This window comes from Ammodytes marinus (genome assembly GCF_949987685.1).
Source record: "Ammodytes marinus genome assembly, chromosome: 17".
In the NCBI taxonomy this organism is placed as follows: Eukaryota; Metazoa; Chordata; class Actinopteri; order Uranoscopiformes; family Ammodytidae; genus Ammodytes; species Ammodytes marinus.
The window spans coordinates 7766021-7789642 of record NC_137221.1 but is presented as its reverse complement, the minus strand read 5'-3'; the positions used below and the strand labels follow the sequence as shown (position 1 = coordinate 7789642).

At 43.6% G+C, this 23622-nt stretch overlaps 3 protein-coding genes across 4 annotated transcripts; 1 reads left to right on the top strand and 2 right to left on the bottom strand.

Annotated features, from left to right (window-relative positions):
- Positions 1 to 13774: 13774 nt before the first annotated feature.
- Positions 13775 to 16990, bottom strand: cdca8 (cell division cycle associated 8). 2 transcript variants are annotated; one of them, XM_080045242.1, is made up of 11 exons: positions 16932 to 16990; positions 16556 to 16648; positions 16244 to 16372; positions 16018 to 16058; positions 15828 to 15903; positions 15669 to 15736; positions 15430 to 15512; positions 15242 to 15340; positions 14641 to 14770; positions 14290 to 14376; positions 13775 to 14188 (listed from the first exon to the last, which is right to left on the bottom strand). In XM_080045242.1, exons 2-11 carry the CDS (start codon positions 16644 to 16646, stop codon positions 14156 to 14158), a joined length of 837 nt encoding a protein of 278 aa, XP_079901368.1. In that variant the 5' UTR covers positions 16647 to 16648; positions 16932 to 16990; the 3' UTR covers positions 13775 to 14155. The 2 variants fall into 2 exon arrangements, with proteins under 2 accessions (XP_079901368.1, XP_079901369.1); XM_080045243.1 differs by having other exon boundaries at positions 15828 to 15900.
- A 165-nt stretch (positions 16991 to 17155) lies between these two features.
- airim (AFG2 interacting ribosome maturation factor) lies at positions 17156 to 19269 on the top strand. The gene is made up of 4 exons (XM_080045520.1): positions 17156 to 17611; positions 18298 to 18477; positions 18581 to 18699; positions 18850 to 19269. Exons 1-4 carry the CDS (start codon positions 17343 to 17345, stop codon positions 18888 to 18890), a joined length of 609 nt encoding a protein of 202 aa, XP_079901646.1. The 5' UTR covers positions 17156 to 17342; the 3' UTR covers positions 18891 to 19269.
- A 531-nt stretch (positions 19270 to 19800) lies between these two features.
- Positions 19801 to 20490, bottom strand: cldn35 (claudin 35; the record flags this gene model as incomplete). The annotated part of the gene is made up of 1 exon (XM_080045712.1): positions 19801 to 20490. One exon carries the CDS (start codon positions 20488 to 20490, stop codon positions 19801 to 19803), a length of 690 nt encoding a protein of 229 aa, XP_079901838.1.
- Between the last annotated feature and the right edge of the window lie 3132 nt (positions 20491 to 23622).

Sequence of the window (23622 nt, the reverse complement as noted above, 5' to 3'; positions counted from 1 at the left end):
TAAATCCTGTCTGTTTTTGAGTCCTTCCTCTGCTGTCTGCACTTCCCACCATGACAAAACGATGAGTAGTCTCAGGGGCAAGGGACACCTGTGACTCCAGTCTATTCTCGGCCATTTTTTGAAATCACGTCCCCGTTCAACAAATCCAAAAGGTACATTGAGATGGATAAAATAAACTCTTTTTTTAACAATGTTTTTATCCTTTTGGGTTCCGCTGTAGGGTTATAAAAACTTGATTTACATGTAGCCGACCGTGTCATCTGTCTGTTCTTAAAAAAAAGAGAACAAGGAAAATAGGGAAATTTTCTCTTTGTTAAACCCTGTTGAGCTGCTATGATACCGAGGCTACTGCAAACCCTCACCGTAGCCTCGCTCAGTTAGTTTGAATATTCTTCCGCGTAGCTATGATCACCGTGAAACTTCTGATTAGCACAACTAGCAACCTGCACGTGCCAGGGGAACGCTGGATGTGATCCCTTGCTGCTTTAATGTCGAAAAGAAAAACCAATCATGATGCAAATTCCGAACATGGTTTTTCTTTTGCTGCTCCGGAGTCTGCAGCAGTAGGCTATTGTTTCTGAGGTGGAACACCAGGCACGTGTGGGAGAGAGGGTGAAATCAATAGAAGAAGAAAAAAACAAGAGCTACGCATGACTACAAATGACATGTAAATGTTAAAATATTGGCTTGAAGCACGTTTTGAATCCATTTGTTTAATTTGTTCCTATGTGATTCACGTAATCTGTTCCGTCGGCGGTGCATGGCTGTCCTTCTCAGAGGCCAATGACAAGAAAACACTCAAATTAATGCAACCAATCCACCACTGTTAATGTGATGCACTGTTTATGCAGGGGGGTGGGGGGGTTGCAACTCAGCAAATTCAGAGGCATGATGGACTGTAATGTTGTGCGTGTATTGAGTAGACCAACAGGCGGAGAAAAGGGCATGTGCTACTGGAGACTGGAGGGCCGAGCACTTAAAAACACTTTGCAAATGTTTTGCAAGTGAGCGGGCAGACGCGGGGGTCTGAGGGGTCGACAGCTCTGTGATGCACGACAGAGGAACAGGGCTTTATGCGAACGACACACGGGTGTTGCTTACAGCGAGGTCAGCATTTTTAGCAGCAGTGTGTGTGTGTGTTTGTATGTGTGTGTGCGCGCAGTGGTGTAGTGGGGGCAGTGGTGTAGTGGGGGGTATACGCAGGTATACGGCGTATACCCACTTATTTTTCAGGCGACATTGCGTATACCCACTTCTAACGGCCGCGACTGCGGGACTTGTTGCCACCCGTCCCGTTTTCCCCGAAATTGTTCTCTTTTTTTCACCAGCTGTCCCGGGAAAAGAAAAATCTCTCCCGGGACACAATTTGTCCCGTTTTTTGGGGAAAATGCCAGAACCTCATTTGATTTCCTTCGTTCAGCAGTTCAGGCCGTTTCACACGGGCCGAGGCGTTTGTTTCGCCCACTAATGCATTCTCAAGCCGCGTGTCCACCTGCGTCAAGTTATCTGACGCGACGGCAAAGCCCATTCATTTCCTATGGAACTACGTCAGACGGCAGAAACGCCACCGCAAGGCATTATGGGGCACGTCGCGGCGAATGGTCGACAGCGGCGCGGCGAAAAAGTATTTCGCTGGATACTTTATGCAAATGAGAACGTCAAAAAGTGGGGCGGCAGCCAATGGAAACTCTGCGGCGAGAAATTGTTTATTGCCGTTGCTATGGTTTCATATCTAGAGATACATTTTCCCGCTGTCACCGTATAATGTCCAGCCCACAAACCCCCGCCCCCAAGCGGCGAATACGTCACCGCGTCGCGTCAGAACAAAATATGACTTGACGCAGGTGGACACGCGCCTTCAATAGAGAGGCGAGCGGGCAGAGAGAAGGCGGCAAGCGTGCAGGGGCGGTCTTAACGATCTCGGGGCCCGTTTCAAGACCCTGTGGGGGGCCCCCACATTTTTTTTTCTATGAATAATGCTTGTGCATGCTCCCCGCAAAAATAAAAAAGATTGTGGAAACCAGTTGGTTCATAGACGGATTATGAGATTTAAAGTAAAATGCATCAATCTGATGCACTTTCAGAGGAAAATTTAGATTTAAATCAAATCTTGAGCTGCAGAAGGAACATTATTTTTCTTAAACAGGCAGCACTCTTTACTCTGCAACTGTAAAAACATTTCAGTAGATTGGTCTGCAGATCCATGTTATATGATGGAGGGGCCCATTGCAACAGATACAGGGTGGAAAGCTACTTTTTATGAACAGTATATAATTTACACGTAGAAAGCTTATTCCTGTATGTGTGTGGGGGCCTTAGAGGCCCCTCATGAAGCCCATAAGACATAGCTAATAATGCTTTTGTTTTGCACTTGCTTTTCTATTTTTCCCCTGCTAGGGGCCATGATGATTTATTTCCTATTCCTTTTTGGACCCTAGGCTGTTATTGACATGAGTGACTGAGCTCTTTGACAATGCTACATGTAAAGTTACTATCAGTATCTCTGGCTTAGGGCCCCCCTGAGCCCTTGGGCCCCTGGGCCTGGTTGCATGCAGTTTTCTTCTCAAAGTGCACCAGATTGATGAATTTTACTTTAAAAGGTTGCATTTTTTTCTTCCGGGGGAGCATTCCCCCGGACCCCCCTAGAAGGTCCAGGGTCCCCACCTCAGTCTCCCTATTTAGCCTACTGTGCAAACAGTGATGGTCCGGCAGACCGTAGCGGCAGTCAGCTGTCAGGACAGTGAACTCCCCCCCCCCCCCCCCACTCGCACTAATGGCTGTAAATGGAGCGGACACGGAGGCTAAACATATAGCCGTTCTGCCAGCTACGCTCTCTATATCTTATAGGCTATTCATGCATTAGGCCTGTGTTGGACCACTACTCGCGAGTGGCTGTGTGAGGCAGCGCAATTATGGGAAATATAGGACCGGCAAAAGCGGATGCGCGCGCAGTACAACTTAGAGTATACCCACTTCTCCAGGCACCACTACACCACTGAGTGGGGGGTATACGCAGGTATACGGCGTATACCCACTTATTTTTCAGGCGACATTGCGTATACCCACTTCTAACGGCCGCGACTGCGGGACTTGTTGCCACCCGTCCCGTTTTCCCCGAAATTGTTCTCTTTTTTTCACCAGCTGTCCCGGGAAAAGAAAAATCTCTCCCGGGACACAATTTGTCCCGTTTTTTGGGGAAAATGCCAGAACCTCATTTGATTTCCTTCGTTCAGCAGTTCAGGCCGTTTCACACGGGCCGAGGCGTTTGTTTCGCCCACTAATGCATTCTCAATAGAGAGGCGAGCGGGCAGAGAGAAGGCGGCAAGCGTGCAGGGGCGGTCTTAACGATCTCGGGGCCCGTTTCAAGACCCTGTGGGGGGCCCCCACATTTTTTTTTCTATGAATAATGCTTGTGCATGCTCCCCGCAAAAATAAAAAAGATTGTGGAAACCAGTTGGTTCATAGACGGATTATGAGATTTAAAGTAAAATGCATCAATCTGATGCACTTTCAGAGGAAAATTTAGATTTAAATCAAATCTTGAGCTGCAGAAGGAACATTATTTTTCTTAAACAGGCAGCACTCTTTACTCTGCAACTGTAAAAACATTTCAGTAGATTGGTCTGCAGATCCATGTTATATGATGGAGGGGCCCATTGCAACAGATACAGGGTGGAAAGCTACTTTTTATGAACAGTATATAATTTACACGTAGAAAGCTTATTCCTGTATGTGTGTGGGGGCCTTAGAGGCCCCTCATGAAGCCCATAAGACATAGCTAATAATGCTTTTGTTTTGCACTTGCTTTTCTATTTTTCCCCTGCTAGGGGCCATGATGATTTATTTCCTATTCCTTTTTGGACCCTAGGCTGTTATTGACATGAGTGACTGAGCTCTTTGACAATGCTACATGTAAAGTTACTATCAGTATCTCTGGCTTAGGGCCCCCCTGAGCCCTTGGGCCCCTGGGCCTGGTTGCATGCAGTTTTCTTCTCAAAGTGCACCAGATTGATGAATTTTACTTTAAAAGGTTGCATTTTTTTCTTCCGGGGGAGCATTCCCCCGGACCCCCCTAGAAGGTCCAGGGTCCCCACCTCAGTCTCCCTATTTAGCCTACTGTGCAAACAGTGATGGTCCGGCAGACCGTAGCGGCAGTCAGCTGTCAGGACAGTGAACTCCCCCCCCCCCCCCCCCCCACTCGCACTAATGGCTGTAAATGGAGCGGACACGGAGGCTAAACATATAGCCGTTCTGCCAGCTACGCTCTCTATATCTTATAGGCTATTCATGCATTAGGCCTGTGTTGGACCACTACTCGCGAGTGGCTGTGTGAGGCAGCGCAATTATGGGAAATATAGGACCGGCAAAAGCGGATGCGCGCGCAGTACAACTTAGAGTATACCCACTTCTCCAGGCACCACTACACCACTGTGTGCGCGCATCTGTGTGGCACCGAATAGACATGGCTGCACCAATCAAAATTGATGTTCACAGTGTCAAATTAGTCAGTTGTCCCATGCAATGAAAAACCTGCAGAGAATTGTGATCGTAATCTGCAGCTCCCCGCAGCCCTGTCAGCCATTTTAGCATCTTTCAGCATCTTGTTTTGGGATACGGGATTCATAATCTACATTTACATCTCTGGCGGTGGCCTTAGGGGTTTAAGGCACTGAATAAGAAGTATGAAATAGCTGGTTTGAGCACCCCCTACCCCCCAAAAAAAATTGATGCAGCTTTTAAGGGTCACCTACTCACACCACTCACAAATAAAATAAAAATACAAATGTATCACTTACATTTAGAGGTATAGATAATTTAATTTTATTTAGCTAGTTTTTAGGTGTCAGTTTTCTTGAAGTGGTATCCTAACAGGGCAAAGACATTTTGTGTACAGCTCCCTACCCACCCACCCCCACCCCTCATGCTTTTTTTCTGTCTATTTCTCTATATCTCAGCAAAGAAACAACCGTTACCGAGGATGAGACCAAATCAATAAGTGTGTGCCATGTTGAGCTGAACACTCCCAAAGTTAAAAAGTCAAACATTAACCTCCTTTAACGGGTAGATATTTATTGACTGGACTTGTAGCAGAAAAACTATTTTCAAAAGAATGTTTGAGGAGTTTTCAAAGTTGCCTGATCCAAACCTTTCATCCATCCGTCCATCTTTGGCCTCATACTGATCTCTTTTGTGCTGAGTGAACATTTAATTAAAAGGCTCTAATTTTCCCTGGTCACTCAGCCTATAATTGCTATTAATACCACGTACTGTCACTTACATGGAATTAAATGCTGGCTTAGCCTACTGAACGTGGTGCTCTGTTATCTCTCACTGCTTTTATAGATTGCACTCTTTACCTCCTTTCGAACCAAATCTAAGAGCGATATAAGCTAAGCACCCCCTATTGATGTTCTCCACAGGGAAGTTTTATTTAAAAAAAATCGTTACAATTTATAAGATCTGTACTGTAATTTGATTTGTACAGTATATCGATTTGAAGGCATTAAAAATAGATGCAAAATTGATCCAAGTTACATATGTTAGCCGACGCTTAGTCCAGTCACATCTGGGGGCATCAGTGCAAATGTTGGCAGGCTAGGCTAACTAGCTACCACTTTTCGAGAGTAATCTTGCTAGGCTAGCTTTGCTTTGCTTTTGGTCTTCTAATATTGAATTTTTAAACCGGCTAGAGGGCCATGTGCTACAAGTAGTATGCTAGCATGACTAACCCCGGAATTCCACTGGCTGCGGGTGCGGTGTCCAACGGTTTTGCTCCGTGCGCTCACGTGCGGCAATACCCACCGGCTCCGTTTTCAAACCAGCACGGCCAGCTCCGCTGAACTGCTGGGGTCGCGAGAACGAGGAGTTCCCGTGGTAATAAAAGTGACGGGCGATCGCTCTTGATAATATGATTCTCCTATATGGTATTTACACAACAACGAACGCACGGAAGGTTATTGTTCCCATCCGAACGAGTAAAAGAACAGTGGACATGCTTGTATGTGTCACTGTTTTGAGAATGTCACCTGCAGTGAACACCGAGTGTCTTATTTTGAAAATTAACCGGAGGTTTTATTGTTTTGTCGGCGTCTGTGTTCCTGTCTATCTCGATGTGTTCTGTGCTAAATTGATGCGGTGAGCTCCGGCATCCGGCAGAAATAGAAGCAGTGCGTATTTCACCTGAGAGCTGGAGCAGCAGCGGAGCAGAGAGACGGCGCAGCGGCCGTGGTGGAAACTCACCCACTGACTGCTCTTAATTGTATTTTTGTTTCTGCCGTGCTGGAGCGGAGAAGGACCGGAGACGCAGCCGGTGGAATTCGGCCTTTACTCCCACTCAGAGCTCTATAGCCTACCACAAATGAGTTCAGAAATTATCTTTCTGTATTTTTGAAGAATATGCACAACACCCATTCTATAATTACAGGTGTATTTTGACCAGCTGTCACTGTAAAAAGACAAAAATATCATCCATTATATAATTGGGGATGGTTTGTAAAATGACTGGGATATTCCACTGATGTCGGGTCGGGCGGGACCGTATTGTTAGCTTAGCATTCGTGAAGCCTGTCAGTCATTTTAAGCCTCTTATGACAGTGATTTGTATGAGATAAAGCCCCTGTGTTTGTCAGAGAGCTGCGTGGATGTTTCAATCTAATTCCTGCTCATTTTTCTCTCCTCCTTTATTTATTTTTTGTTACTGATGATTGATCGGAGCCCGGCTATCAGCAGACCATTCAAAAGCAAAAATATCATTAGAACTATTCACTGCCACTGCGCATTTAAATGATAAAAACTGATTATTAATTACCAACATTATATCCTATTCAATTATGTGACGAGAGACTATTGTTTTCTCTGAAGTGGGAAAGAGGCCCATTGTACAGCAGCTCTTGACGACCCTAATCATATCACTCACCACTGCATCTAATAAAAAGAGAGGCTGGTAAATGAAGACAAATTGATCCCCCAACTTATATTATTACGTATGGGTTGGCTGCAGCTAATCCAAGGGAGACAGGTGTTTCTCCAATTATCCTACAGCCTGTGTGTGTGTGTGTGTGTGTGTGTGTGTGTGTGTGTGTGTGTGTGTGTGCGTGTGTGTGTGTGTGTGTGCGTGCGTGTGCGTGTGTGTGTGTGTGTGTGTCTCACATCACCGATAAAATCACCGCTAACTTCATCTCTGCATTGTTTTGTGCCCAGAATCACAAGTACATACCTGGACAGGAGCCACACCACAAATTTGGCACCACTGCATTCATTGAGGTAAACAAGAAAAAATCAGAAATGGAAGGATGACTTTTTTTTTTTTCAAGCTGAGCATCTTGACATTTTGAAAGCAGGTTAAAAAACTGTGCTGGGAGGATGTTTCAAAAGCAGGTGTATTTGGAGTTGCGTTATATAATAGGTGAGGCTGTATTGTGAGCACAATTCATACAATCCCACATAAACCCAGGGTCTGGTTCAAGGAATAGCACAGAGCCTGAGCCATATTTGAAAGTCAATATCACAGACAGCGAAACTTTGTAAATGTCAACTTTTTGGAAATACGCTGAAATAATAACTGGAATGAAATCTGTGAACGTATTCCTGCATCAAAGCTGAACACTATACAGACTAAAAGTATCAGCTCAGTTCCTATTGCTGGTTTATCCCTAAAAAAACATTACCCCCCCCCCTCCAAAAAAAAACTAAATGAGAAGTTGACTGCTCTGCTTTTTCGTTTGTCTGAAACACAGCACAAACTGTTTTTCCTCTCAAACCCAATATGTGAGGCGGCGCTATGGTGTAGAAAGGTGGAACCACAGCTAGACTATTCACTGAAAACAAGGCACTGTTTTATTTTCTCTTTTAGTTCTTTTCTTGTTCAGGCACCGTTATGGATGAATTCACAAAAACTTTTTGTTTTTGTTTTTTTTGCCATAGACCCAAGTCTCCAGTCCTCCCATTTTATTTGGATCCAGTGTATTAACTTCCTAATGTGCCTAAAAGAAAACAAGACTTGAGAGTTTCTGATACTATAATGCATGTTCACAATGTTCTTTTAGAATGTTGGATGGATGGATGGATGGATGGATGGATGGATGGATGGATGGATGGATGGATGGAAAAGAGCACTATACAAAAAGAACAGACCCTGATGTCTGTCCATCCAAAAGTTGTTGGAGAGCCAGACACAGCAAACAGGACAATGCATTCGACACGTTTAATACATACTAAATGCCATGTACATAGCATTATTTGGTGAAGCTATGTTGCTTTTGTAGTGCACAGGTTCCTTTGACTTTGAACAACTGCTCTCAAGTCCTGGCCTCTCAGCTGCTTATGAATACTTGAAGTTGTGCTAATGTGGTAATTAAGTAAGCCTTCTAAGTCGCCCTCTGAGCAAGGTAATATTAGGATATACTTAAGCAAAACAGTTAACCCAGGTCATCCATCAGGAAGACTTTCAGCCACAGAGTTGTAAAGCAAAGTTATAGTAGTTAAATGAGCAGCACAGCTCTCACCATCTCCATCCTGCAATGATCTTAGATTTTTACAGAATCGTGTAATGTCTCAAATGCTACAGACAGTGAGAGCTGGCCATATTTAATAAGGGGTCATGTGTTCCTCTTTTACAGTGATGTTATTAATATATTGCATTAACAAGGGAGACTGTATTGTCTTTCCTCTTCACAGTAACTTCCCCACACTATGTATCACGGGTGAGTCATGCTGAGTGATAACACCAGCCTCCGAAACACAAGGTGAACTGTAAGGCGTCTGAACTTAAAGTGGGATTTTCTGTTGGGGAGGACAGAAAAACGGACCCACTGTGTCCTCCCTGCTCTCCTAATGAATTGGTTTTAGCCTGTTTTGGAGCACATTATCCTTCCCTCTTCTCCTAATTTTCCAATTTGCTGTGTCATTTATAGCTAATTGAGGACCGCACCGGGCTGTATTACTCGCACAAATAGGGTGATATAGTTTATTGAAGGCCTGCTTCATACAGAGGGGCTGGTAAACCAAACATCAATTGTAGACCTTATACAGAAGATGGGGATTGTTTTACCCGGAGGCTGTGGAGCATTGCAAAGAGGCTTTAATTATTTCTCAAAGGCAATCCCAGCCACGGCTCCACCGCTCATTATATGGTCACTTTCCTTTTTCTTTCTTTGAAGGAGGTAACGAATGGGGTGAGAATTCACTTTATTTTATCCCTGCTTCGTAGCTGTTGCTGATATTTGCATCTCATATTTGTCTAGCCTAACCAAATGGGAAAGCTTGTTTTTTTCACCCTACACCTCCGACCAGCAAGGTTGCTGAAGAAAGTGTAGGTCTTTTTGCCCTTGACTCTTAACAAAGGAAGTTAGATTTTTTTTACAAAGTCAGAAAGGCTACTTGTTTGTATCCTCCAATCAAGAGCCTGTTATAGAATATCCTTTCTCAATGTCCAATTTTAGGGAAAAAGTATGCTCTGGTGTTATTCAACTACAGCATTCATCAACACAACAGTGAAACACACCGAAATTGTAAAAACTCTTAAATTTCCTACTGCCGTCACTTCCTACAGAGCCAACTGACGCTTCAACAACTTCCAGTGCGTATTTCTCACCCTTTTTTCAGGACTTCAATTGCAATCAAAGGACACCTCGGCTTGTTTAGGTTTGCACACACCTTAACCTTCTTTGGCATTGATCTGACATTTTAGATTTCTCATCTTACTCTTTAACTTATTTTCCACTATTTATTATAAAGATTTAATAGCCTACTTTTTCGGTGCTTAAAAACTACAACTCAAATTCCCCAAAGGTTTTCAAAGAAAAATGCCCATACTTAAAGTAGTAGCCGAACACACTCTAGCTCTGACTCTTCAAACAGGCCTATACCATCTCAGGCCCTTTGATAGCTCACGCTTCACTTATTTCAACTTCCACTAACACTTAAACTGCTACTCCCATACAACCTTGCAGATGATTTCTATGTTAAGACATGTTAGCCTATTTGCCTGCAACTTCCTTCTGAATATTTGGCCTTTTATCTGTACTTGCTTTTACCATGAATGCCCTCCTCCTGTGTGCACCAAACTATCCAGCACCCATGAAAGTAAGTTATTTCTTGAATTACAGTAGGCCAACAGATGTGATGTGTAATTTAAAAAACAAGTGTCTCCGACCCCGTGAAAGCAGCAAATGGCATTTACCTCCTGCCTCTCCTCTGAGCAGCCCAGTTATTTTCAGGGCCGATTTTCCACAGGAGTTTTTGTTGTTGTTGTTGGCAGCAGATGCTCCTCTCCACCCCGACCATCATCAGAGGTGACTGAGCGACTGAGGGGCCGCCCATCAAAACACCATCAGGAACCTGCTGGCCACCAGACCAACACATGGCCAGAATGCATCATTTGGGGGCTGTTGTTCAGTAGCCTATACCGTTTAAGTCTTCTGACCCTTCTCTTTACCGTCGGATTGTGTCCTCCTAACTCTCCATCACGGAAGTGACATTATTATTATTTTATTTTTTTGGATTGTGCTGACAAAAGTAAAAGATGAGTCTCGACCCCTGGCTGGCTCAGATTGAATTGAATGAGAGACGGTGGCAGACGGAGGTGTGGGCATGCGACTAAGTCGATTAGCGAAACGACTTGATGGATGGGATGTATAGGAGGCCTCGACGCAGCAGAGAATTAATTTTCGCAAGGAGAATGTCCGCCTTTGCCAGGTCTATTCGTCTTTGCAACACATTTGGCACTTACCCCAGGTCTGGGGGCTCAATTAACCAACGGCACCAGCAGTTTGGGGAGGGACCAGCGTCGGTGAGGAATAGCCTTTGCCACATTCATGTGTGAGACACGTGTGTTGATGAGAACAGATTTTGGAGAATACTCAATAAGAGATAGACTATGAGGGAGAACGAGGTTAGGGGGTTAAAGGGTGGCTTAAGGGGCTGAGAGATGGGACTGGTAGGCAGCGGACCCTAATGGTGGAACAAGTATAACTGTTCAGGGATAGCTTACACTGCTTTGACGTAGAAAAGGTGTTATTCTGCAGAAAACCCAGCCTTCATTCTGACTTGGATCCGTTCTGACATAATTCCAAGATGGTTACCCCAACTAGTCCATTAAAGGTGGAGTCAGCAATCTTGTAGAATGCTTGTTGCAATATCAGTGAATACCTCCTGCACAATCGGATGGGGCCCATCGTAGTAAGCAACATACCGGTTTGCAGAGCCTAGGCCCTGTGTTGCTTTTAAATCTACAATTTCCGTTGGATAGCTTTAAAGCAGGTGGATATAATTCGGCACAGAATGGCAACTAACACAGAGCTGCTTGATAAGTGTTGTAGTATCTCTGCGCTGTGTCTACCCTCCCTCTCTCGGGTTCCAGTCCCTCAACCTGAACATCTCAGCGGATGATTTATGTAGCAGCGTTACTCTGTGACCTCAAAATCCGCCCCATCCATACCGCACCTGTCACTGCGCCACTGCCTGCATGCTTACTGAAAACCAAGCCATCCGTGCAAAATGGCAATTTTCCACCCACCTAGAGAATAAAAAAAGGGGAATTCAAATCCATTCAGAGGCAACACTAGGAAAATTCCATAATATGTAGAGCAGGTGTTGCGAAGCCTCGGTGCTCCGCTAACGAGGGAGTCGAACTGCACGCGCCGCTGACCACAACATCTGTCGTTTGTAGGGATGAAGAGTTTGGGTTTTTTACCACTGCTACACAGCGAGACAGCCTGTGATAGAGCGCTCAAGATGGATACAGATGGAAGGGGCCAGGCCCAGGTTTCGAGCCAGGGGCGCAGAGTTTCCATGTTGTGGCTTGGTAGCATATGATGCATGGGAAACCGGCAGGAATAGCAAAAAGAGGTAACCCTTGTCTTTCAGTGCCCAAGGTGAGGCCCGGTCTGACCCAGCTCACCATCCCAGGTGGAAAACCCCTAACGAGCTCATCAGGCCTAACGAAGCCTAACAAGCTTCTAATTGGCAGCGTTATGATGTCCCCGAAGGTCAGAGTGCGGCTTTCTGTGCCAGCAACGCGAACAGGGCTGCAAGCTCCTGCCAACAGCAGCATGTCACGTGACCCACTAATGTCCCTCCGTGTAAACAAAGTCATAAAAGGACGAGAGGAACTTCTCGCATAGGCAAAAAGCAAGAGTTTGTTGACCTACAGCGAAATAATGACAAACAAAAGCAAAGTGGACTGGTAAGGACAAAAAGTGTCATTGTATTATTAACCTGTCCATCACCATGAACTACATAATGCTCAGCAGTAAAGTGCAGAACACAAAAAAAGCAGCAAGGGCGGTTTTCCCCTTTAATATGAAATTAAACTGATATAGTATATTACATTAATACCAAAGTTGCAAACTACAATGTAAAAGTGTTTATGGTTCTTGAAATGTACACCAAGTTATTCATGTAGTAGGTTTTTTTTTTATTGTATTTTCAGTGTAGTAACAGCATTAACCCTGAGGACAGGTTACAACTGGAGAAAAAAAAACAACACTCAGAAGTGGCTGCAGTCTATGCGAGACAAGTAGTTGTATGGTGAAATGCTGCCACCTTCTGGCCATAATGCAAAAGTACAGTTTGGTGGAAACAGATTTGTCCAGCAAACTTGACCTGTAAATTCTACCTACTTACACATGATTATAACATTTTTTTCCCCAATTATTGCTAAAACAGCAGATATCTTGTAATGAAGCAACTAGTCCTCACTTGTATCAACCAACAACACATTTTAGTTGCAAATTAAATCTATCACAAATCTGAATTCAACCATGTGAAGGATTTATATATTTAAAATCACACATATCAATAAAAACTAGAACTGCAAGCAGTTGTGAACGGGGGCCAAGCCTCCCACGCGACTCGGGATCGGGCGTCGTCGTCCGCGGCGCCGGCCCCTCGCTTCACGGAATCCGGGGATGTAAAGTTTTTGAATGTGGGATGTTCTGTGTGGGAGTTATAGCCCCAAACGCGTTTTCTTTGCTTTTTGCGGTTTTGGTGCCCCCTATGGATGACATTCGCAAAACTGTGTTATGTAGAAAGATGCAGCTGACTTGTGGGCATCTGTGGATATTAAGTGTTTGACTGTGGGATGTTCGGTGTGGAAGTTATAGCCCCAAACGCGTTTCCTTTGCTTTTTGTGGTTTTGGCGCCCCCTATGGATGACATTCGCAAAACTACGTTAGATAGAAAGATGCAGCTCAATGTACCAAACAAGTGGATGTCAAGTTTTTGAATGTGCGATGTTCGGTTGGGGAGTTATAGCAAAATCAAATTGTCATCCTCTCCATTGTGAAGACACTTTTTTGAATTTTCCCATTTTCCCGCCGAAAGACTTAGAAAATGGCGAAAACAGGCAAAAAAATTGATAAACTCTTTTTTTTAATAAGTCCGGCCCACATAAAAATTTCTTTCCCATATTTTTGCCATAGGCTCAGGTATGCCCCATGATAGTCTCCCTTCAGTTTCAAGAAAAACCCCTTTTTTATTTTTTTTAAGGAATTTTCGCGAATCTTTAAAGCGCTACTGTTTGGTCTTCCGATAGTCGTAGAAAAACTATTTGACCCAATTTTGCTCGTGGGAGTCAGGAGAGCATAATGCTTTTGGTTTCGTCCAAATCGGGCAAAAACTGTAGGAGGAGTATGTTTCGGTGACTGACACAGTTTTTGCGATGTAGCAAAAAATGTATATATACGCAAATGGGCGTGGCCTATCTCAAAAGATGCAGCTGACTTGTGGGCATCTGTGGATATAAAGTTTTTGACTGTCGGACTTTCGGTGCGGAAGTTATAGCCCAAAACGCCTTTTCCTTGGTTGTAGCGCCACCTAGTGGCCGGGATGTTTGAATTTTTTTGTCTGCGTACGGGGTACGGACTTGGATGAGCCCTGCAAGTGGCATGTCCCAACCCTTTACGGTTTGGGCTGCAGCACCACTTTTACGCGGAGAAAAATAATAATAATAATAATAATAAAAGGCCCAACAAAAACAATAGGGTTCCCTGCCCCGCAGGGCTTGGGAACCGCGTTGCTCTGCAAAACGCGGTCCCAGCCCTACTCGGGCTTGGCCCCCTAACTAAATAAAATCAATAAAAACTAAATAAAAGCAATATCAGAAATAAAAGAAAATGTAAAGTAATGTACAGGTACAGCAAACGGTTATGGTAAGTCACCCCGATCCACACAGCGCTGTCAGATGATTCTGTCAAGAAGAAAACAAACAATGATGAGAATAAAAATAAATAAATCAAAATCTTTCTAATGCAACACTAAGAAAGACAAAAATAGATGAGACAAATATACCCTTAGCTCCCGAATGCTGCTCAAAGCCGCTTCATCCAGGAGTGACCGGTCCACGGAGTCGATCTGACTGGCCACTAGCTTAACGCTCTAGATCGACAAATTTAAAAGACATTTGATTGGTTAATAAGCCTGATCTGTCAGTGTAATCCAAAGTTGTATAAAAGGTCACATAATAATAAATAAAACACAATGGTTTCATGGAAGATAAAGTTCCTCTGTATTATTATGATTGGTTATGTAATACATGGTCCTGTTTTCTTGCATATTGTTCTGCTAAAATATATGAATTCCTTAAATAAACTATCATCCTGTACTCTCCAAAAGTCTGGGCCAGCTAACCAGTGCACTCACCTCTCCGGTGCCGGTGGGAATGTTTATGAAAATGCCCTCGCTTCCTGCTGCGATGGGAGAGCCGTTGACTGAAAAGCTATAGGCCTTCTCTTTGTGGCGTTGAACTCTCACAGCCGGGGTTTTGGGAAGCCTGCAGACACAAAACAGGTACGTGAGTATTATGAACAACTCGCTTTGGGTTATGTCCAAAGATTAGGAAAAGAAAACATAAGACATTAGAGAGTAAATTGTATTATCTGCCACCTTACGAGAGCATTACAAATAAGCCTCTAGGAGTCTCCAATGACCATATACTTTACAACACTCATGAAAGTGGTAGATCCACTTGCAGTGCAGTCATTTCTGTTTCTATAATAAATACTGAGTGTAATATTGAAAAGGCACACACACACACACACAACCTATTTTGTTCTGGGATTTTCAGTGGGATGGATACATTTAATCCTCAATATAGTCACACTGTCCTTTTCCAGAACTTAAACAGATGCTAAATCCTCTCGCAGCGAACAAGACACATTTTGTTGCAGAAAAAGGGAGAGTAGCAGAAGTATTTTACCATAAAAAAGGTGTGCTGCAGCTGGAACTATAATCGGTTACTTACCTTGGGTCGAAGCGTGGGGTGATCATGGGAGTGGGGCCCATCATCAAAGAACAGTCCATCATACTTCTGGCAGGAGTGACCAGTGGCTTTCTGTTGGATCTGAACCAAGACAGAGGCAGCTTAGTATGATGTCATTGGGCTACTTAACTTGAACAGAACTGGAACAAGGAAAGAAAGAATGTTCTCACCTTCTGATGGAGGTGTTTTGGTTGCTGACTGCCAACGCCTTTGCCCTTTTCGAAGTAGTCGGAGGTCTCCCCCTTGGTTTCGCCTGAATAAGGCACAAGCAGTTAAAACTAGGGCCCTTGTTAAAACAGCGTAAAGTGGCGGCACACACATGACGTTCCATAGCAATCATTGACTTCATATACAGCACATATCATCAATATTGAGTTTTGTTCCTCTTCTTTCTAAAATCTGCCTCTACCTTCTTTGTTGTGCCTGGGGTGTTTTCGTCTCCTGCACGGGATATGGCAGCACCTTTTTTCTTTGACGCTGGGGGATGGAGATAAAATAAACAGGGTGAACATTGAAAAAAAATAACTTCAAATAAAAAGACAGAAAAACAAATTGTGTGCGTACATACTTTTGACTGATTTCATATGGACTGCGTGATCCTCTGCCACAACACTGTTAACAATGGCAGCTTCCTCTTCTCTCTGCTAACAGAAAACAAGTGAATACAAAACAACGAATGTTCAATACATGAAAAATAATCATTTGAAACTGATCACACACACAATACATAAAATGTAACATAATGACAATCAGCTCACCTTCTCCTTATCCACTTCTCCTGACTTTGCTTTCTCAGATTCTACATAGACAAGAGAAAATGCTTTTCATTTACAATAAATGAATAAAAGATAAAATATACAAATACATAGCCGTTTCTCCTTTTCGGAACTTATTGAAGTTTTGAGCAACTATGCACAACATCACTCAGGAATTATGACACTCACTCAAGACAGAAATATACAAACAAATCTTGTGTCAACTTACTGATGTACTCTATCCAGTTGGTCTGTCTGACAGCCTTGGGGAGCTTTATAAGTGCCATGTTGTAGGCGTTGTCAATATCTTTCAGCATCTGGATGGCCTTCTCGTTAAGTTGTGCAACTCTAGTCTTCACTGTGAATTACATAAAGAAAACAATGTTGCTGTTAATGTGTTGATTGATTGATTTAACGGGAACCCTGGCCTGGTAAGGACCTAATGCATTACCTACAACATAAAGCAAGTCTTGCATGGAGCTGGCGGTCAATTCAATTTATTAAACGTGCTAGTTAACTATATATGAAATGTACTACTCACCCTCGATGTCGAAATCCCCCAGGAAAGCTTCTAGCTTGGCCATCTTGGGGTTGTTTTTCTTCTGTCTGGTTGTTCTCTTCTTGGGAGCCATGACTGCAACGATAGTCAGCGGGAAAAGAAAACAATTTCACCCACTGCTTAACAACATAAGACATTATTATTATCGAGTTACACTGTGTAACTTTGGGATACAATGGCAGACAGCGTTTTAAAAAATTAAACTGTCGACCTGCGGCTAACAGGCTAAAGAGCTAGCTGTCTCCGCCATTTAGTTTACTTGCTTCATTGTTACCTTTATGTACACGCATAAACACTTAATAAACACTCTAAACAGTAGGTATGCACCGTGGTCATTTGTGTTTAAACAACAATTTACCTGATATTTTTTAATTTTCCTCGTCGACGCTGAACCCTCCCTCTATTAGTTTCTTCCCAGCAAGCCGTTTGTTTCAAATCTCCCCGCTAGGAGGGGTCGAATGTAGAGCCAGCCAATCGAAATGCGAGCTTGCGATGCGTCACTTAATACATTTCTCCCGACCTATCGCAGCAACATACGTCAGAGTATTTACATCCGGGGAAACAGAAATGGGTCCGGGCTACACAACATGGTGGAAATGTCACGCTATTAGCAGCTAATGTTATCACACTTTAAAGGGTTATAACAGTCTTATTAACATAATACTTTGCTCCCAAACGCATTAAAACAAGTAAATACATGAAACTATTTCATTCCTCATACTCGGCTTTGATCTTGTGGCAATTTTGATGTCTAAAACTAGCACCTGAAATGTCCAAAGTTGCACTGCTGCCGCTTCATCAGGCGCTGAGGAAAAGCTTCCAGACCCTTGAAAACAATCAGACAGTATGGCAGAGTGTTTTGGTCGAGTGCAGCCCTCTGATGGAGTCTCTCGGGAACCTGGCGGAGCAGCTGCGAGCGCTTTCCAACGTCACGATATCCAACACGCCGCTCAGAGACTTCCCTGACCTGGAGGAACGACTGCGTTTCAAGCTTCAACAAGCCACGGATACAGTCCTTTGCAAACTCAACGATAAGATGTAAGTATATGGGGCAATAATAGTGTGACACACACGTGAAGACTGCACGAATCTGGTGATGTACAGACTACAGATATTTCCTCTTAGGGTATACAATCCACAAATCAAAACATATAAGTCCTTTTTGTTGGCCTTTAGTTGGTGTGGCAGATTGACAATCACTCATTATGTGAGCAGAGCAGCCATACAGGACCAGCTCAACCTGCTGGCCCTGGGCAAATATGAGCTATGGGCCCCTATTACACTGCCCAATTTTCCAAGTGACCCTGAGATCAGTATATGGCTGATCACTGATGGTATTCATTATTCTTTTTAGTATTATATGCTTTGTCGCTTCTGTTCTATTGGAACAAGTGGTTATGGCAATACTATTGAGATAAATCCACTTCAAAGTTGTATCTGCCAGTAAAACAGGAGTGACATACCACTTAAAATAGCATAATAATGGTGCTGCCCATTCTTCATACTCTCTTTGACTTGTGTGTATGTATTTTGTCGCACTGTGCTGGTGCTGCCCCTGTACATGGCATGGGACTAAATCTTTTGCCCAGTGTCCGAGTAAATGCAATGATTTGACAAGACACATTTATTTAGGAACATGAGTGTGAGCACAATATCATCTTAAGATCTTTTGGAGTTAATTGGCACCTATACTTTCTCTCTCCGTCCCTCCCTCTGTCTCTCAGGTCTTCCTTACAGTCCGTCAGAGATTCCATCAGTAACCAGGTGTGTGCGGTCTTCCAGCTTTATGAACAGAACACCGACAGTCTGGATCAGTTTACTGTTACCGAGCGCTCGGCCACCGCCCCGTCCCTAGCGGACATGCTGGAGTGGCTGCAGGATGCCGAGCGTCACTATCGAACACAGTATCCTTTGTGCTTTTTCGGTTCACTCTGGGTTGGGTTATACTGTTGCGTTATGGTTGTCGTTTTTTTTTGCTTTTGCTTTTTCCTCAACTCGTGTGTTCAGATATTTGAGGAGGAAGACGCTGCTCCAGACGCTGCCAGCAGATGATTTCTCTCTTTTAGAATCTGCTCCTAAAAGATGGAAATCCTTGGAATCTGCCAGAGCCGAAGACCGTATCACAGGTATAAAAAAAAAATATTATTTCTATATAGTTGAAACTTCAATTTAAGGCCAATTACGTACTAATTAATATATTATGACAGGATCATTCTTGTAAGATATAAACGGAATTTAGTTGAACTAATTCGAATTACTTCTCTGTCCTCTTTCAGATACACTTTGCAAAGTGTCCTTCTTTACTGAGTGCCCATGAAGAGAGTGGAAGTAAACTCTAAAGCTTGTGAATCTAACTGCGTTTCTATGAAGAGGCAAGAAGAGAGAGAGAGAGATCATGAAAGGAATGAGTAAACATTTGTATACTTCAGATCAATGCATTTTCTATGGATGTTCGGAAAAGGACTGGATTTCTGTTTCCCATCCAAGAACATGCCCGGGGACATTTAAAGGACCTTTTTACTCTATTTACCAGAATGGTACTGGTCATTTTAAGATGAAGAAGAAATTGCTACATACATTTCTAAAGTTGCCTTTTTTTTCTTTTCTTTTTTTTACATATTATTGCTCTGATTTTCCAAATGGCTCAGACCAAATGTTTGTCTTTGAAGAACAACCATAAAACACATGCGCATAAAGACGGTTGACAAAAACACAGTGAAGTTCAATTTCTTTATTTCACACTTTCGTTGTAGGCACACACTCAGTTGAGGCTTTACGTGACAAACGGAGAGGTAATGACATCATCAGAGAGTAACTGCTTAAGAAATCACAGCAATCTTCACACACACACAAACACACACACAAACACCAGCCATCATAGAAGCCATCATAACAGTCATACTTTGTTGTGAATGCTGTCCATTTGTCATTAAAGGCAAATTGGCTTTCCTCAGGCACTACGGGGAATCAGAGTGCAGTAAAAGTCAAATTTCAAACAAACGCCAATGCTTTAAAGTACTGGACACAAGTTGAAGATTACAAAGAGATATACAAAAACCAAAATATACGTTAAATAAATATATAGATTTTTCGATTCATCTCATATAATGCACAGACTTAAAGGACTTGAGACAGGTCCATTTAGGACAGAACCAGAGTTTCCATCAACTCTTAAGACTTCCTCCCTCTCCACTTGCTTGTGTTCCTTAGTTCCTTCTCTCTCCTTCCTATACATACTCCTTCATTGGAACACTATTATTTGTGATGGGCTTCGGGGGATCCTGCCCCGAAGTCGGCGAATTAGCAAAGCTCCGGCCTGTGTAGCCCCTTCGATACCTGCTTCCCCTCTCCATGAGCGGGCAGGTGCTGCTCAGCACCGCTCCACTGATGATCAGAATGACGGCGGACGCCCAGCCCAGGTAGATGGCCTGACCCAGCTCTCGCTTGTGCATCATGGGCACGTTGGGGTTGTAGAAATCCCTGACCACGGTGTTGGCGGTCCAGGAGACGGGGATCAGAATGCATATGCCGGTAAAGATGAAGAGCACTCCTCCGGCTAGCGCGATGGCCGCCTTGGCCCGCCGGTCGTCCCCCGCGCAGGTGGTGCACTTCATGCCGCAGCAGGACACGGTGCAGGAGAGCCAGCCCATAAAGATAGCCACGCACATGAGGGCCCGCGCTGCCTGGATGTCCGGGGCCAGGGCCAGCATGGAGTCGTAGGTCTTGCACTGCATGTGGCCCGTGGTCTGGTAGATGCAGTTCATCCAGATGCCCTCCCACTTGATCTCCGAGGTCAGGATGTTGCTGCCGATGAACGCCGACACCTTCCACTGGGGCAAGGCCGTGACGGCGATGGCCATGATCCAGCCCGTCACCGCACAGGTGAAGCTGATCAGCTGCATGCCAGTGTTCACCATGGTGACGGCCTCCTTTTTGTTTGTGTGGTTCCTCTTTGTCTGACCACAGACACCTCTAGATTTATTGGATTGTTTTTTAGAGTGGGGAGAGAGAGGGGGAAGACAAACAGTCAACAGCCTGGGCAGGAGTCGAACCCAGGTCCGCTGCAACAAGGACTTAGCCTGTATAGTACACACTCTATCGGTGAGCAACCAGGGTGCCTTTGTCGTTATTTATCTTTAAAAGTCCACTCCTTTTTTGACTTACTTGTCCCCTTCACGTCTTTGCTTGGTTTGAGCTTCTTACAGTCTCTTTCCTATGTCACTTTGTCACCAGCCATTTTTCTTCGTCTCTTTTTCTTTTCCTCTTTAACATCTGCACATCTCACTGGTTTCACCTCCACCTGTCCCCTATGAACGGTGTTATCCAGAAGTGTAAGTCATCAACCAAGGCACTTTCTCCTCCTTCTCATTGCAGAGTTTGAGTCAATGCATTATTGAATAGCTGTTCAGCCACCTGTAGCAGAATGCAGAAGCAACGGTCGATCAGGCTTCGCGTCCCTGGCCTTGGGGATGAAATGGACCTCAGCCAGGCTCTTCTATTTTGTTTTGGTTTTTTGTGTGGAAGTGGTTTGGTGCCTTCAGCTGCAGTTCAAACCCAAGGGACCAATTGTTGAGCTGCAGTGTACTTCAGTGTCACACTCCCGGAATGGTGTAACCTGACCGAGGTGGATCGGATTGATAGAACCTGATACTTGGGATTCAAGGCCACCGAAGCTGCTGTGAGTGTATCCTGTCACAGCAAGGGCTGAAATGGTGACGCTTGATTACACAGAATAGAGATCGGCGTAGCTTTTCGCTGATAGAAAATCCAATATATAGTCCCTCAAGGAATGAACGAAACAAAATTCCCCATAGAGATAAAAAAAAATCAAGCTCTTATTCAATTCAAACAAACTTTGCGGAAGAAATGTTTTAAATCTGTCCACCAATTTTAAAAAAGCCGTCAGAATTCTTCATGAATCAGACTGCTGCTGCTAGCTGAAGTGTCTCCTCGTCGACAATGAAACAATGCCGTGGTCCAAGCCTCGACAAGGCCACTTCAGACCTTAGCTTTTGCTTGCCTTCGCCCTACCCCCAACCACTTCCAATGTAGCCTCCCCCAAGTGGATCAGTTTGGATCCAAACAAAAAGGGTTCAAAAAACAAATGGTGTCCACATCCTCAGACGTCTGGCCGAATACAACATCAGTTCTTCAGTACAGCTGCTGACGGTCAAACCTGCGAGAGCAACACTGAACCTCAGGGGAGAAAACAACACCGATGCAGGAGAGAGAGAGAAACAAAGGGAGGGAGGGAGGGATGGTTGGCCGAGGATGGTTGGCCGAGGATGGAGCGCTGTCCGTAGCTGGATCAGTTAACACACAAAGACAACGGGGGGGGCTTTACAATGAGGATGACACAGTTTGTACTGCTACCTACCATACAAACAAGCAAACACGCAAGGGTTTTCACAAAAATGACCTTTCACTTTTCCTTTTTTGTCTGCATTGTAAGGGAGACATGGCTTCACAAAAGAGGGGCGTAGGGTTGTAAATGCTGAAAAGCCACAGGTTTTTTAAAAAAAATTGCCGTGTTATGTGGACAAAGGAATTTTCAAAGCCCTTGAATTCTTTACCAGTTTGTTTTATCTTAATCTAGTGTCATTTTTTTTTTCATTTAATTTGACTAAATTGAGCCTGAAACATTGCCAGACTGAAAATGACAGGTCTGTAACAGGGGAGGTTATTGTCAATATATTGTTCAGTGAACATTTAGGGGAGTAAGAATAGACCCTGGATGCAACAGAAGGACCTGACAGCACTCCTTTGTCTCCACATTCAGAAATGTCCAATCTACCAAAGACAGATCTCGCATCCATCTGCATTACACACTATGTTGGTGTGCCATTGTGCCGATGAATAAAATATCATGGCATCAAGATCTGTGGTTCAGGTTTCCTTTCTTCTTGTAGCCTCTACTCCCCTTGGTTACAGTGTCCATGACGACCAGCCAGGACACAGGAAACGGATGGTAAACAACAGGGGAAGCAGAGGAAGGTGACACATAACAGAATTGTGGTGAAATGTCACTACAGTTAATGTCACACAGTCGTATATTCACTGTTATAAAGAGCACTTAAGATTTTCAGTTAATAATCTATATTTTGATGGTTAAGTCACCACCTATTATTAGGTCTGTTTCTATTTAATGACGATTTACTTAAATTATTGGAAATTCAATGTCCTTGAATTCCCCTTGTCTCAGAGAAAGTTCTACCAGGTGACAGGATGACTTTTTTTTTTTTTTTTTTACCCGAGGCACCAGAAAAGGAGGGAGGTGCTGCCAACACAACAGCCACAAAGTTACAAGGGAAAGTGGGAAATGTATAAGAAATGAATTGTTTTAACATTAAATGTTATTTGAATATCTAAGTTAGTGACGCATTCAAGGAAAAACTTTTTTTAATGTATCAAAATGTTCATCAGTATTTAAACAAAGTGATCTTTAATAACATTGTTCCAATGTGACAGCTGTCAATTAATGGTACATTTCAGCCATTGGCTCTTGTATTTTGCCGTTTCACAAGACATTACTGTAACTGGCTTTTAATCCTTAAACCTCACCTGAAGCACGATAAACCAAAAACATTTGCATGTGTAAGTGGACTGTTAGTAATCTAATAAAAAATTAAGGATAATTAAGGATTTCTTGCCCACCTTTCAATAGAATTAACGATTGATAACACCCCTAAGAAACTAAATATCAAGGCAGAGAGAGGAGCCCGTTCCGGCCTTTGTTTTGCCCGTGTATCTGCCAGGAAGTTAAATGTTGTTAAACAAATTAATTCTGCTACACAGCTTAGGCCCAGAGCAATAGTATATGACAAACCTAATAGAGCCTCATCCCCATAGCATGTCTCAGTGTAAAGATAAAAGTCACTGTGTTAATTATGAGTTTAATTGTTCTTGATATGAATTTGCTTACTAACAAAAAGGTCAGTATGAATGCATCTACACTAGTTAACATAAGATCAGCTGCGATATCTTAATTCCTCACCCAGCTGTTAGATGACGACAAGGTGAGGACATGGTTAGATCATTGTTTTCCCGTT